General features: G+C 34.4%; 1 protein-coding gene across 2 annotated transcripts in view; it reads left to right on the forward strand.

The window, feature by feature from the left end:
• The window catches only part of LOC118181225 (uncharacterized), a 318,060-nt gene that overhangs the window by 127,432 nt on the left and 176,273 nt on the right, over positions 1–14,355 (forward strand). The window contains exon 5 of one of the 2 annotated variants that reach the window (XM_035350312.2): positions 12,536–12,805. The exons of the other annotated variant lie outside the window; for it this stretch is intronic. Within the exon in view, the coding sequence (XP_035206203.1) occupies positions 12,536–12,805 (270 nt within the window). The remainder of the gene's footprint in view (positions 1–12,535; positions 12,806–14,355) is intronic. 2 annotated transcript variants of the gene reach the window in all.

Raw genomic sequence — 14,355 nt, forward strand, 5'->3', positions numbered from 1 at the left:
CTTAGAAACCAGCTTAAAATCGTAATAAAATTACACGTACACACACACACACACAGAAAAAAAAAATCTGAAGGCTTTCAGATTTTTTTTTTTGCGTGTTACCTTTCTTTATTAAATACCATGTGCTTCGCCCTTAAACCATAAAGTTCAATTCAACAGCAATGTCATATAATTTAAACAGAGCATATCTTTAGAATTTCCGATAGACAGTCTCGCGCGCTAGAGATGAAAAAAAAAATTTTTTTTTCCATTTCTTTGCTTTCCATACAATGTTGCCATTGCTCGTTTTGAAATCCTTGAGTTTCTTAATCAAACACTCATAAATGCTTTATAAAATATGAAATAGATAATAAAACAAATTCCCAGTTCCAAATTTGGGCCTCCAGATGCCTATTTTAAGATGGAGGATTACGTTATTCAGAATTTGATGGCTCTAGGTACCGTTGTTTTATCACTGTGCGAGAAACATTCACACATTTATGCAGATTCTTCATTATTTAAGTTCTATAAATATAATACAGCGCGATAATATTTGGTGGCAACAATATGAAAAGTGAAACGCTATTTATAGTGAAACGCAGCAAAATGGCAAAATGAAATTAATAAGCCCTTCTCCTTTGGGCTAAATATTATTTTTAAAAGTATCACACTAGTATTAGTACTACAGCTAAAAAGATATTATAAATCTATTTTATAATTTTAATTTTATTATTATTATTATTATTATTATTTTCATTTTTGTTTTACAGTAGTGTAAATTTCGCGTAATAATGAACGACATTCCTTATTGTGTTCACAATATTGTTCGTAGGGCATTCCACTGTTATATTTTAAAATAAACTTAATTCTTGCTGTACATAAATCGAGTAGACGCTTCTCGGATATTTTTATCAACTGAAGAAGGATTATGTGCTAGATAAATACTTATTATCTTCTACATTTTTAAACTATATAATTATAATATATAATTTTAGGAAAAGTATAAATAACCTTTTAGTAGAAACTGCGATCATGTTTCCTGAATGTGAACTACGTGAACTATTCGAAGGAGACCCAATCCGCCTTGTCCCAGCGGGACCAAATACTCTCTCAGTTCCTGAAGGTGACTCCAAATACTCTCTCAGTTCATTGCAAATTAAAATAACTATAAATTTTGGCAATCTGAAATGTTTAAATACGAAAAACTTAGGGGCGAAAACACTAACAAAGCCATTGTCTATTTCGAACGTCAACTGGACAAGCTTGATTGACGACGAGGCAACACTTTTCCCCGCGCTTCCGACGACTTCAGTACTCAGAGAATATGGGATGTCGGGGCAGACCTGTGTTTCACTAGCAGCGACATCTGGCGGCCCACAAACTGCTGCCGTAGAACAGGCGTCCTGGACCGAATGAACCACACCATGAACATAAGCAGAAAAAAGTCAGAAAATACCTTATCTACTCTCGCTTCTAAAGGGTGTCGGGGGATTAGGGGACCCAATCACCAAATCCTAGTGGTGAAGAATCATCATCCACCATCTTTTAGTTCGGGAGCCACTGTAGAGTCATTAATTTATTTTGATGCTGGAGACGTGAAAAATGAGCAGTGACCTTCCTGGAACTGGAACCTGGATCTCTCGAGTACTCGCCGTGTGTGCTTCCGTTACACCACGAAGGCATGCAGAAAGGGAGAAAATACCTTATAATGCTCAGTACGAGAACTTCCTTTGAATAAAATTTGCAACAATATGTTTTAAAATTTACATAATAATCTTGACAATCAAAATCGTAAAAACAAACTTGTATTTAGCGTAAGTATAATGAAATACTCAATCGATTTCGAGGGCAGCTAAAGGTCCCTCCTCATCAGGAGAAAGAAATACCTAGAAAAAAGAAAATAAAGGAGAAGGAGTCTCAGAAACACGTGGTCCTTATCAGCACTGCACGTGGTTATAACTGGATTTTTAATCAGAGTTGCACTGGCCGCCTACTTTTACTGAGCCAGGCTGATCAAGCATAAAGGACAAGAAAAATTAGTGAAGTTAAGAGAGCGAGGGGCAAATGCACCTTCACGCTACAAAATCTGAACATCAAATAATGGAAAATTAATTATTTGAGAGCAGTTGCGATTGACCGTGGATTTTCTCCCGTGATTATTGATAAAGCCGTTAAAAAATTTTCAGATTCCCATCAAAGAAGACATTCCACTGTTAGAAATAATATTAATGACCTTGTCGTGCTTCCAGTTTATCCTTCTGTTAGCTATAAAATTGCACGGATTCTCCAGAAATTCAATTTTCAAGTCGGTTTCTCCCCTATTAATAAAATTCACCCTTCGATTCTAAAAGATTGCGTTTTGGTCTTGAATTCTTGGGGAATTTATAGTATATGGTGTCAATGTGGTTTAAGATATATTGGCCAAACAAAAAGAGCGTTGAAGTTTCGTATCAAGGAACATGAATCTTATGTCAGAAAAGGCGAAATTAACAAGTCTTCAATAGCGTATCATAGTTGGACATTTAACCATAATTTTGACTTTGGGTCTGCAAAAATTATCCAAAAGGCTTCTTCCATAGGTGAATTGGATTTTCTTGAGGCTTTTCACATTCACAAAGATTTAGCAGGTTTAGTTAATGATTTGAAGTCCAATCCAGTCCTTCGTAATGTCTTTAAAATTCTACTATCTTAATTCAGTTATTTTTGCCGATATATGGCGTTACCTCCTCGCGTTTGGTACTACCAGAGGGTATAAAAATCCGTTCAGTGGTTGTTTTCCATTATTTGAAGTTCAGATTTTGTAGCGTGAAAGTGCATTTGCCCCTCGCTCCCTATTTTAACTTCACTAATTTTTCTTGTCCTTTATGCTTGATCAGATAGCCTGGCTCAGTAAAAGTAGGCGGCCAGTGCAACTCTGATTAAAAATCCAGTTATAACCACGTGCAGTGCTGATAAAGACCACGTGTTTCTGAGACTCCTTCTCCTTTATTTTCTTCTTTTTAGGTGTTTCTTTCTCCTGATGAGGAGGGACCTTTAGCTGCCCTCGAAATCGATTGAGTGTTTCATTATACTTACGCTAAATACAAGGTTGTTTTTACGATTTTGATTGTCACATTAGCGTGTTTCTCTTCTAGTCTATTGTCTTGACACTTTTCAAATCACAGCATTTTGCTTTCGGAGGAGGGGAAACGTGCATACACAGATATTCCACTTTTTTTTAAAAAATTAAAACAAATTTTCTGTACTTTTTATTATATATTTTTTCCAATTTTGTGCTTTTTTCCTCTCTTTTCTCTTCTGGCCATCCAACAGTGTCAGAGTGAATAAAATACTTTAAAATACTTTAATAATGTAATTAGTGCTAATTATAAAATATTATAATAATATTTAGATTGCACAGTTGTATAAATCTTTACTTCTTTTTCTTTTAAAAATTTTGTTTAAATTATAATGTCCTTTTTAATAGTTTCATGTCTATATTTCTTCCTCCTCCAAACAGAAATGCTGGAACAAACCGGTGATTGGTTATTATTATCGTTAATCGGGTTTTATATTTTTTAGTTTTAACCGTTTTAATTAGACAAGATATAGTTTCACCATTTCGGAAAATAGAATAGATAAATCCTATTCTGAAAAATAAAACCAATAGTCCCAATCAACTGACGTTCTAAAAGAGGAAAAAAAAAAAAAAAAAAAGGATCTAAAAGCAAAACCTTGCCCTGTGTGCTAAACATAAAACGTTTAAATTATCTCCTACGTGCTTTTACCCCAGCGGATTCTCAATTTTACTAGACAAAGGGTAGCATCTTTAATTTATTTTCAGCCTTAATTAGTCTCTTATTTATTAACTTAAAAACTTTAAACCTTTCTTTAAAAAAATTATTTAATGGATATGACCCCCCCCCAAAATTTTTTTAATAACGTATCTAACATATTCTTCTTCTGAGAATCTACAGCTTTTTCATCATTAATGGAAAATATTTCTAACGCTAAATATTACGTTTTTGGTGTTAGGGAATCATTTTTTTTTAAATTTTACATCTGTTTAGTATCTTTTGAGTTATTTAAATTTTTTATTGGTTAACTCTTCTTCGAAATATTAAATCTAACGTTCTAGACTGTAATCTGTTGTAGACCGCAAACTGACATTTCTTATTAATTATTATTTGCTTCTATTTTATGGCTTAAGCAATTTTTCCAATTCAACAAGATTTCCGTTTTTTCACCGCTTATACAAAAACTAAAGTCCGGGAACATTTAATTTAAAATCCATTAAGCTTAGCAATATTTTCATTATTGGCGAATGCGAGTAACAGCGGATACTTATCTCATTCGCTCTCTTAATTTATTTCTTAGTCGGAACTTACCTTAGGTTGGCATGTTCAGTAAGCTTAGATTCAGTAAGCTAACAACACCGAAAAATGTCCTTTCTCGGTACCTTCACAACACCGCCGGCTGTCGGTATGCTCAAAAACATTTTTTTTCTCAAAACTATTTACCAATCACGGAGGGGAGGGAGATACAGAAGCTGTCAAATTTCGACGGAATGTGTTGGAAAGATCGAATATTGGCTGCCGTCCATCTATCAAGCTGTAAAATATAACGACCGGGGGAATAGTACGCAAAGAGTGTGGTGGCATAGAATTCATAGCTGACGAAAATAGGGTCGAGTAAAAATGCCGATCCTCAGATAATTTATGGAAGCCGAGGCTTTTGAAGGAAAATGAAATAAGTTATTTCCTTCAGCGGTTTTGTTAATAAACTAGTAAAATTACGCAAAAAGAAAATGTTGCCAATCCAGGCTGCATTTTTGAGGACTTTATTAGGAAAGCTGATGGCTTACTTGAAGTAAAACCGTAGAAGCCAGTTTCCTTCAGAAGGTCGTCGCCGAATAAAGAATATTTACTTTGAAGACTTCGACGATTTTACTTAGAATGTTTTCCAAGAATTCATTTAGAAAGTTCTTTAAAAGTACTCCGCGAATACAGAAATTTCACTTAGGAAGGTCCTTTAGCAATTCGCTTACAGATTTATCAGAAGATCCTTCCCAAATAAAGTAGGTTCATTTAGAAGAGAATTCAGACAGTAGATTTCATAGAAATTCCTTGGCTGATTCACTTGGAAAATTCTTAAGAAGATCCTCCCGAATTCATTAAGAAGTTTCATTTAGAAGATCTCGCATGAATTTGTGGTTTTCCTCAATGTTCCTCAATGTGCAATGTAAGTTACGCGTGGAGGAAAAACAAGAAAACACCAAAATGTCTGAAGCGTTGCCCATGATTAGAATCAGTATAGTTATGCCAGTTTTCAGTGTTCTTGATCAATCGACTACTCATAGGCCTATGCGGCTCGAAATTTTAAATATTGGTAAAAAGTATAACAGAACAGAGCTATTTGAGAATGTTTACTTTTGGGAAAAAATTTGATATTTTTCGATTTATACTATTTTAGACACAAAATCTTATTATTAGTGCAACGCAAATATCTTCTTCGCATTCAAGTATATGGTGCTAGAAAAATCTTTTAATAAGAACAATAACGGTGCAAAGATTTATAAAAAAATTTCATAAATCTTTGCACTTAGCATTAAGGTATATTATAAATCATGGGAACTGGATACATTTACAATTAATCAGTGATGAATACTTTTAAAAATAAAAGAAAGCTATAAGTAATTAAAAATAACTTATTTTGCTTTTGAATCGCTTCGTATATTTTTAATCGGAAAGGTAAACCAATGATATCATATCTTGTCAAATGTCAGACATATTATGAAAAGAAAATTAAATTTGAGACTCATCAGGTTTTTCATCAGAGAGGAAGACGTGAAAAATGTGCAAAGCCGTCGCCGAGATTGGAACCTCTTGACTGCTAACCGGACGTGCATCCAATTGCACCATGAAGAATGCGGTAAGAAGCAAGAAAAACTTTACAAACTATTCTTAAAACTATGTTGCCGTTGTTGTTTAATCAGTTACAGGATGTCATTTAAGGTTTACCTATCTGAAGGAGCGATAAAGTTATGCAGGGCTTTTCTAGCGAAACTAGCACATAAGTAAGTTACACGCGAGGAAACTATGAAAATATCCGTGCAGGCATTTCAATTAAACTGAATAGAACCAAAGAACTCAGTGTTCAAATGGTTTATCTCAGGCACTTACAAGTTTTTAGTAGTATTTATTCTGTTGCTTTAAAATAGCTTGTTTAGCTAAGGAACGTATAATTTAATATGAAAGATAAATTCAAGATCTTATATGGCATCGAATTGCAAGCTTTTTTAGAACTGACAATTTTCCATACCGCAAGTGTGAATAAATTAAAGATTTTACATATCGTGTAACGGCATCATTTGCTAGAACCTTTAAATAATACATGCCCTGCCAAAATGGAAATTTTTTGCAATTCCACGTGGCATAATCTTTATATCCCATTCTTAATCAATGTAACTTACTTCGAATACACGTATTTGTAAATCACTGTAAATAACACTTTTTACTTCGTACTAAAGTTCTGAAACGTCTGGTAACAACAAAATGGTAGTTTCTTTGCTCATCTTTCTCCTTTCTTTAAAGTTTCGATTTATAGATTGCCCGTCTCCTGACAGTTTAAAATAAACTAATGGCATATTTATATATTACAACGTTATATTAACGCTATATGCACTGATGTGCAAAAATAAAGAACACTGCAAATTTTTGTATGCAGTGTTGCACAGCAGTGACTTCAAATCGGTACAAAGTATTCTCTAATGTTATGGAAAAGTAAGGTAACAGAAAAGGTGAAAAGAAACGGACCAAGAAAGGAATTGATTGGATGCAAAAGATTTTTATTCAATTTTATATTCACAGCACAGCAAAATAACATACAGAAAGGTTCATGTGGCAGCCATAAAAAATGCAGCCGTCAAAAGAAGATACCATTTTCTGATTATGATGCAGGATGTGTATCACCATACTCAAAACAAGGTCACTGACTATCTTTAGAGACACCATAACCCACTCCTTTTGTAGATTTGATAGTAGTTGTAGGATTTATTGTTAATAGATATCGATACGCTATCAAACATCTCCAGCTAACGTCTGATTTCTGTACGATTAAATTTTGATGTGAGGACCGTGCTAGCCAGTTGATTCAGCGAATGTTTTTGGTTTCCATCAACTCAGCTACAGCCGCCATACGCCGAGGTGAATAAAAGGAAAAAAAGTGGAGTACTCCCTCTGGGCGTACTCCAACCCGGTAAAGAATTGTGTCAAGATGCAGAACCACGGTACATTACCGGTTGCCAGTGACGGAACATTCTTGGAAGATGCAGAGCACACATTTGCCACTAAGCTTAATGTCTTCTGAAACGAGAACTTCGCCACCTCCAGAATTTCGATAATGTTGGAGTGGTGACTATGTTCTCCAGGTCTTTAGATGTCCGGATTTGCTAATCAGAATAAATCAACTCTCGATAAAGCGCACCCTATTCCATTGCTGAACTTTGCCATCCTTGTGATTCCTGCATCACAGAAAACACCGTCTGCCGTGGGTAGGCGTCAACCAACCACTTAACCTACTGGTCGCTGAGCAAACAAACTGTATGTGCTTAGTCTTCTAACTGCGATAAAAAAACGATACTGGCCTTCAGTAGTACAATTGCACGTGTTTCACGATTTTATGTGCTATCTGCTATTGTTTTCTCTTTAGCTGTAGTAGAAGATACCGGTAATGTACCGGTAATGTACTGGCCTTGCAGCATCGTATTTGCTGATATATGATCTGTACTAACTTTCGACAGTTAGCTGTTCTTGGTGTTCGAAATGTCGTCCGAACTCGTGACAGAATGTTCGTGAAGCGATACCACACTCCTCGCCACTGTATTCGCACTTCTTCTACCTTTCCAATGATTCGACCTTGGATAAAGTCGTTCAAATTTTGTCTATCTGTTGAACATATCATGCTGCGTCAGAATTGGACATCGCTCAAAGCGATACGCTGTGTGCAGCTGATGCAGCTTGGACTGAAATGCTCAGCGGAAAGCACGTTTTTACGAATGAAATCAATCAACGGTGGAAGGGGCACGATGAACTGTTTGAATGGATGCAGTTTATTAATAATAGATGCGATATTGAAAAATTTTATTATTAGTTATTAAAATACAGTAATAAATTATAATAAGTAATTATTAGAATTTATGTCGTCGGCAAATATTTTTAAACCGATTCGACTTGGTGCGAGAAAGCAACTTATCTCCACCCTACCCAAAACGGGTTCATCTATCCAAGTCGAAAGTCCTTTTTTAAAAACACAAAGTCGCCAAGTGTGGCTAATGCAGTTAAAAGCAGCAATACCAGCCTCTTACTCTTCCTCAATCCAGAATACGTCATGCTCTATATATATATGTCCCCTGCTGTGACATATTGGATACTAAGCGAGCTCCTGCTTAAAATTTGATGCAATTCTACTTCTTCTTTCGACTAGTACTTTATTTTCTCCACCTCGTTCTTAATTTTTTGCATACCAGTGTATTCATATGCTTCAGCTATAAAACATTCTCGAGCTCTCCTACGTAAACTTGTCGTATGCTACAAATAAAATTCCTAAACACCGTACAAACTGCAACCTTGTTCATTTTCCTATTTGCTTAGTTTTATTCAAAGTCCAAATACTTGGTTTTATAATTAGGATTCATTTTTACTGACCAGTTATTTTATGTTAATTTACTTTACTGTGTTTTTCATTTCCCATTTTCCTGGCAGAATGTAAATTTCTACTTCGCGTGTATTCAAGTGATGTAGAAAGAAGACAGTATTTTAAGAAAGTCTTTAGAGGGTAGAATCAGAGAGTGTTCTGCCTGCCGAAGGCCACGTTTGGTAATTGATTCTCTTCAGAACAGTATTCTTCGGCGTTACGTTATTCGTTTCACTGGATTTGTCACGCCGACTTTAGGTCAAAGCCAACTCGCGCCTTCTCCGGCTGTGTAGCCATTGGACTAACTTACTTTGAATTAGTTAAGTCAAATTAACTGCAGTTTTTTAAGCTGTAGATGATGGCTGTTCTATAGTCACGAGCAGTACCATCTGTTAAATTTATTTAAGTTAAATAAAAGGGTCTGTTACGCATTTCTCAGCCTTTGAGGAACTTTACAAGACATAGTGACAATGAAATTAGGTCCTTGAGTTCTCACCTATGCTACCAAATGACACGAGACTCTATTATTAAGCTGCAATATTGATGTAATATTCCCGATGTTGTCTAGAGTTTCAATCAAACCACTATTGCTTTCAAAACTTCCGAGAGAAATTGCCACTAAAATTAATTTTAAAGTATGCGAACTCCATTCCTTATACGCAGAAGATTCTTAAGAAGGGCGGGAAGTTCGCAAAATAAAACGGGTTTTATCGTTTTATGGGAGCTCGCAGCGAAGATTTATTGATAGAAATCTGTCGCTTCCGAAGAAATTCCTTAGAAAGACGATATTTCAATATTCGTGTATGTATATCTTTTATTTCATTTTTTTAGTCAATTTTTTTCTTCGATATCGAAATTGAAAATGACGAGCGAGTGTAGGATATTATTGTCTTCCCACTATTAGCCTCGAAATAGTTTGGATGAAGAATTTTTAAATTTGATCGATTTTTCAGTATGTAGTGTCTTTTTAGAACGATAAAATTATTTCTATCTGAATAACTAATGGCAGCAAAGCTGACTTTACTTTAATGTTAACTAAACCCATTACAAAAAGCTTATTTATTGTATCTCCATGTTTTTGATATAGACGATGCAAATGATAAGGGGAAAAAGAAGTAAGTGTATAGTAACTGGCTGATTAAAAGTAAGCATGTATCTGAATAAGTTGTCTTACTATTAAAAATTTCACTATATTTAAAACTGGACTGTATATACGAATAATAATAAATAGTCTTCATTCGGTTATTATCAGTTAAAGAAGCATTTTAATGCATTTTCTAAACATTTTCTGTAGTACTGTTATAAATGTTTGTCACTTTATATTTATTCATTTATATTTTTTACATAATTTTTAATAATTATTTTGATTTATTATTTATGTGTTTAGTGCATTTTTATGACAATTTTATGTTAGTTTTATTTAATTTTGAATACATGGTAAATTAATATTGTTTGTTTTATGTATTATTTATGTATTTTGAATTTTTAATTCTGAATCAGCTGGACATTTGAAGCGTAACGATAGCTGAAAAAAAATCATACCAATTTAGGCAGAAACCATTTTATGGTAACATTTGGTGAAATTAGAAAACTTCCGGAAAATGCATTTTCGAAGCCCTAGGAATATTTAGAAAACTTCCAGAAAATGCATTTTCGAAGCCCTAGGAATGATGTTGAAACTTCTAGAAGTGCTTTTATTCTTTCCCTTTAGCAATCCTATAAATATTAGTTGTGTTCGAACCTGCAACAAGTTCAAAGTCGTGCTACTGTGTCGGGTTTCTGCTCTGTACGATTTTGCTGTGTACGCAATTTTGCTGTTCTGCATTTCCTCGTGTCTGAAGGAGAATTTTGCTTAGCATCTGTTTATTCTTCTTCGTTGTGTTATTTATGGCTACTGTCTTGCCTATAAGAGCTGTTATTTATCTCAATAAAATTTCAAGTCTTCCTGTTCATTTGGCTTTCTATTTAAGGAGATTTGTGAGAACTCGTGGTAAGCAATAATAAGCAGCATAAATTTGTCACTTCTGCTGAAGTAAGAAATATATGGCTTTAGAAGTACTTTTTATTAATTAAAGTATTATTTAGCATGTTCATAAAAGTTTCATTTGAATATAACACGAATTAACCGCATCTTCAGTTATGTTAATTATAAGTCCGAGAAAATAAAATACAGTTTTATATTAGGAAAGGGGCATGTATCTATGTGCTTGTTAGGTATTCATTCAGTTTGATAGACAATTAATTACTGATTAAACCTCAAGGTAAAGATGCCTTATTTTACCAAACAGAAACATTCTGAAAACTCCCTATTTTTGAGACTGTGACGAAGAAAAATTCTTACATTTTCTCCCGCACTAATATCTGCCAAGTCGCGTTGTATGATATTGTCGTAACTGTCCAAAAATTTGTTAAACTCAGCTCAAGTCATTTTTAAAGTAAAATACCTAGTAATCTGTACAGAGGTAAATGATACATATATTTGATTTTTAAAATGTAAGTTACTATAAGTAACATAAAATTTTTAACTTATAGAAAGTGTGGTAAACAGTCAGTTTGCAGGGTGTTTTTCAATGCGATATGCAATAAGACAGTGGTCTTGAACTTGTCACACCGTAAAAGAAAGCACTTAATATAATTATATTTATTTTAGAAATACTTTGCAATGGGAAGATGAGATAGAAAGAAATACTTTGCAATGGAAAGATTAAAATTCCAGTTAATTTTGAAATACAGTAGATGTTTAAATCATCAGTAACCCTATTATTGACCTTCTGCAACAACCATACATATTACACGGCTTAGCAGGGAGTCGAACAGACTTTAGTTTGGCATTTTGGGATACTGCAGTCAAGGAAGCTTTGATTCTGTGCCAGAATTCATCTGTGAAATTAGTTGGCATGTGATTTCCTACTGATCTCTGTGAAGCCTTCACCAGTCGTTTTCAAATGGTAAGATATCTGGAGAACGCGCCAGCCGAGACAGGAGTTGAAAAACCGATCTACTGGAAGAAACGTACGACAGCGTGGGCAACATATGATCTACTACGAGAACCTCGAAGCTATGGCACAGGCATGATCATTAATATTACAAGCAAAGTTTAAAGTATCAGATTAGAAGTGAAAATAGATTGAAGTGAAAAAGTTTAAAGTATCAGATTAGAAGTGATTAGAAGTCAAGGAAGCTTTGATTCTGCGCCAGAATTCATCTGTGAAATTAGTTGGCATGTGATTTCCTACTGATCTCTGTGAAGCCTTCACCAGTCGTTTTCAAATGGTAAGATATCTGGAGAACGCGCCAGCCGAGACAGGAGTTGAAAAACCGATCTGCTGGAAGAAACGTACGACAGCGTGGGCAACATATGATCTACTACTGTCTTGCTCAAAAACGTGCGACGAGAACCTCGAAGCTATGGCACAGGCATGATCATTAATATTACAAGCAAAGTTTAAAGTATCAGATTAGAAGTGAACGGGATGTTTGCTCAATGGACACTCGATAGTCATTCCAAGTACTCGGCTAGTATGATCAATTTAATTCCTAATATCTCCATAATAATTTTAAGGAAAGGATTCCTCTCAGTTTAACTAATTGTAGTTTAATGAATATTCTTCTGTTTGAATTCCTTTTTCTAAGTTTTTAAAACCATTCAGCCTTACCCAACTCCTACTGAAACTGTCCTCATTGAATTTTCAACTTTATTTGGAGAAATTTCATAGTTAAAAGTAGAATTCAACGGTGATTTCATGAATACCATGTGTATTCCTGTTTACTTTTCATTGCCAGATAAAATTGGATATCGCTTTGAAACTCCATACGAAATTTAAAACACAATTCAGCAATATTCGTGTTTCTGAAGCTTGGTTTTATTTTTTGTATCTTGCAGAGCCGTCTCGGTGTATGTTCCATCAACAGCGAGGGCGGACTCTCGTGCAACGAGGTCACGTGCACGTCCAGGGATCGGTCAGCACGCGGGAAGATTGTGAAACGGCCTGCGTACACCACACTGACTTTACTTGCCGGTCCTTCGAATTCGATCCGAGTTCGAAACTGTGCCTGCTGAGTCCCGATGATTCGCATTCTATTTCTGAAGAATCGAGTACGCCCTCCAGTACTCAAGGACGTTATTTCTTTGAGAGGGGTTCATGCATAGAGGGTAAGAAGTTTTAAATTATTTGATCTGCTTTCCTGTCCATGCTTTTAACAAAGAATATCGTCTTTCTTCTCTTACATTTTTCGTGCTCTTACTGTTTGTCCTTCTCAATCTTCTTTTGTTCAGGAAATGAAATATTTAAAACTTTATATTCTTACGTTTGTTTGTATATTTAATGTTTGTTCTTTACAATTTTCTGTCTCTCAAAACTCAGTTATTTAAAGCTGTTGCTATACAGGTTCTGTCGTTCTTGATAGAAATAGATTGAAAGTATGAAACAACCAAGGACTGTTAATATTTTAGAAAGTAAGGAATTGGAAATAGAAATATTAACTGAATTTGGCAGATTCTAATGAATGTGGAGAAGCTCGAAATGAAATTTTATTCGAGACAGAGAAAAATTATAGGTATTTGTAATGAAACTAAAACTAAATGAAAGGTCTAGAGACCAACAACGAATATCAAAAAAAGATTTATTAATTTGTCATTTTCTCGCATAAAATTCATGTTCTTTATTGCATAGATTTAGGGATCCTTGGTTTCGAAAATGTGTCTTAAAGAAAAGAATGTTGTCCAGTTTTGAAGTTCATTTCTATTAATCTATACAATATATTAACAAAATGTATCGCAATATACGCAATAATGCTTATTACTTGTAGCAATAATAGCAAATTACTTGTAGCAAAATTTATAGAGACTAGTATATATTTTCGAAGTAGGAAAATCAATTGTGCTGTCGCCGAAATTGTACAACCGAACCTTCTGTAGCTACATGTACATGGTTAAGAAGTACGACTTGTGCTTGTCTGTGATAATTCCTTACATACTGTACAAATATACAGTTTAGTGTCGGTTCCAAAAATAATAACATTGGACATTATTAATAAATAGTACGAAATGCGAGAATTTGGAAATGGGAGTTAAGTTGAGAAAGGTTCAAGACATTTTTTAGAGATCATTGAACAGAAATAAACTGGGCAGATGAGTTAAAAACTGAGTTTAAACCCTTAAAAGGGATTTAGAAACGAAGCAGTTCAAGGAAGCAGCTTTTGAAGAAGGATCTGTGTCTGAACGCTGTCGAAATCAATATTGTTTTATTTGAAATCCGTTGTTCTTTTTTTTCCGTCTAACTTTTAAAATTTCATTTTGCCGTGTTTCTCTTTCACTTTGAAGGTGTAAGTACTTTTAAAATGTGACATGGTAGTGCCAAATTATATATCCGAGTTTCCTTGACCAATAAAAATGTCCTTTTCATTCTTAATAAAATATGACATCTTTATTTTCTTATGTTCTTTTTATTTTTGATGCTTATTATTGGCAATTTTCTTTTGCTCTAGAGCTCAATTATTTGAAAACTATTGCTGTTAATTGAGGTCTTCTTCCTTCTGTGATTGATAAAACTCTTAAAAAATCGTGTTCTGGCGCAAAGATATAATTTCTTTGCATCTTCTCGGTTGTTGCATTTCGTCTATCTGTCTTTCATGAACTGCGTTGACATGATAATTAATAGGTAAGCTAAATCCTGAAAACAATCTGCTGAACAGGATACTGCT

The sequence above is a fragment of the Stegodyphus dumicola genome, chromosome 4 (assembly GCF_044657685.1).
Source record: "Stegodyphus dumicola isolate Sdum_Otavi_A_Nest chromosome 4, ASM4465768v1".
Classification (NCBI taxonomy): domain Eukaryota; kingdom Metazoa; phylum Arthropoda; class Arachnida; order Araneae; family Eresidae; genus Stegodyphus; species Stegodyphus dumicola.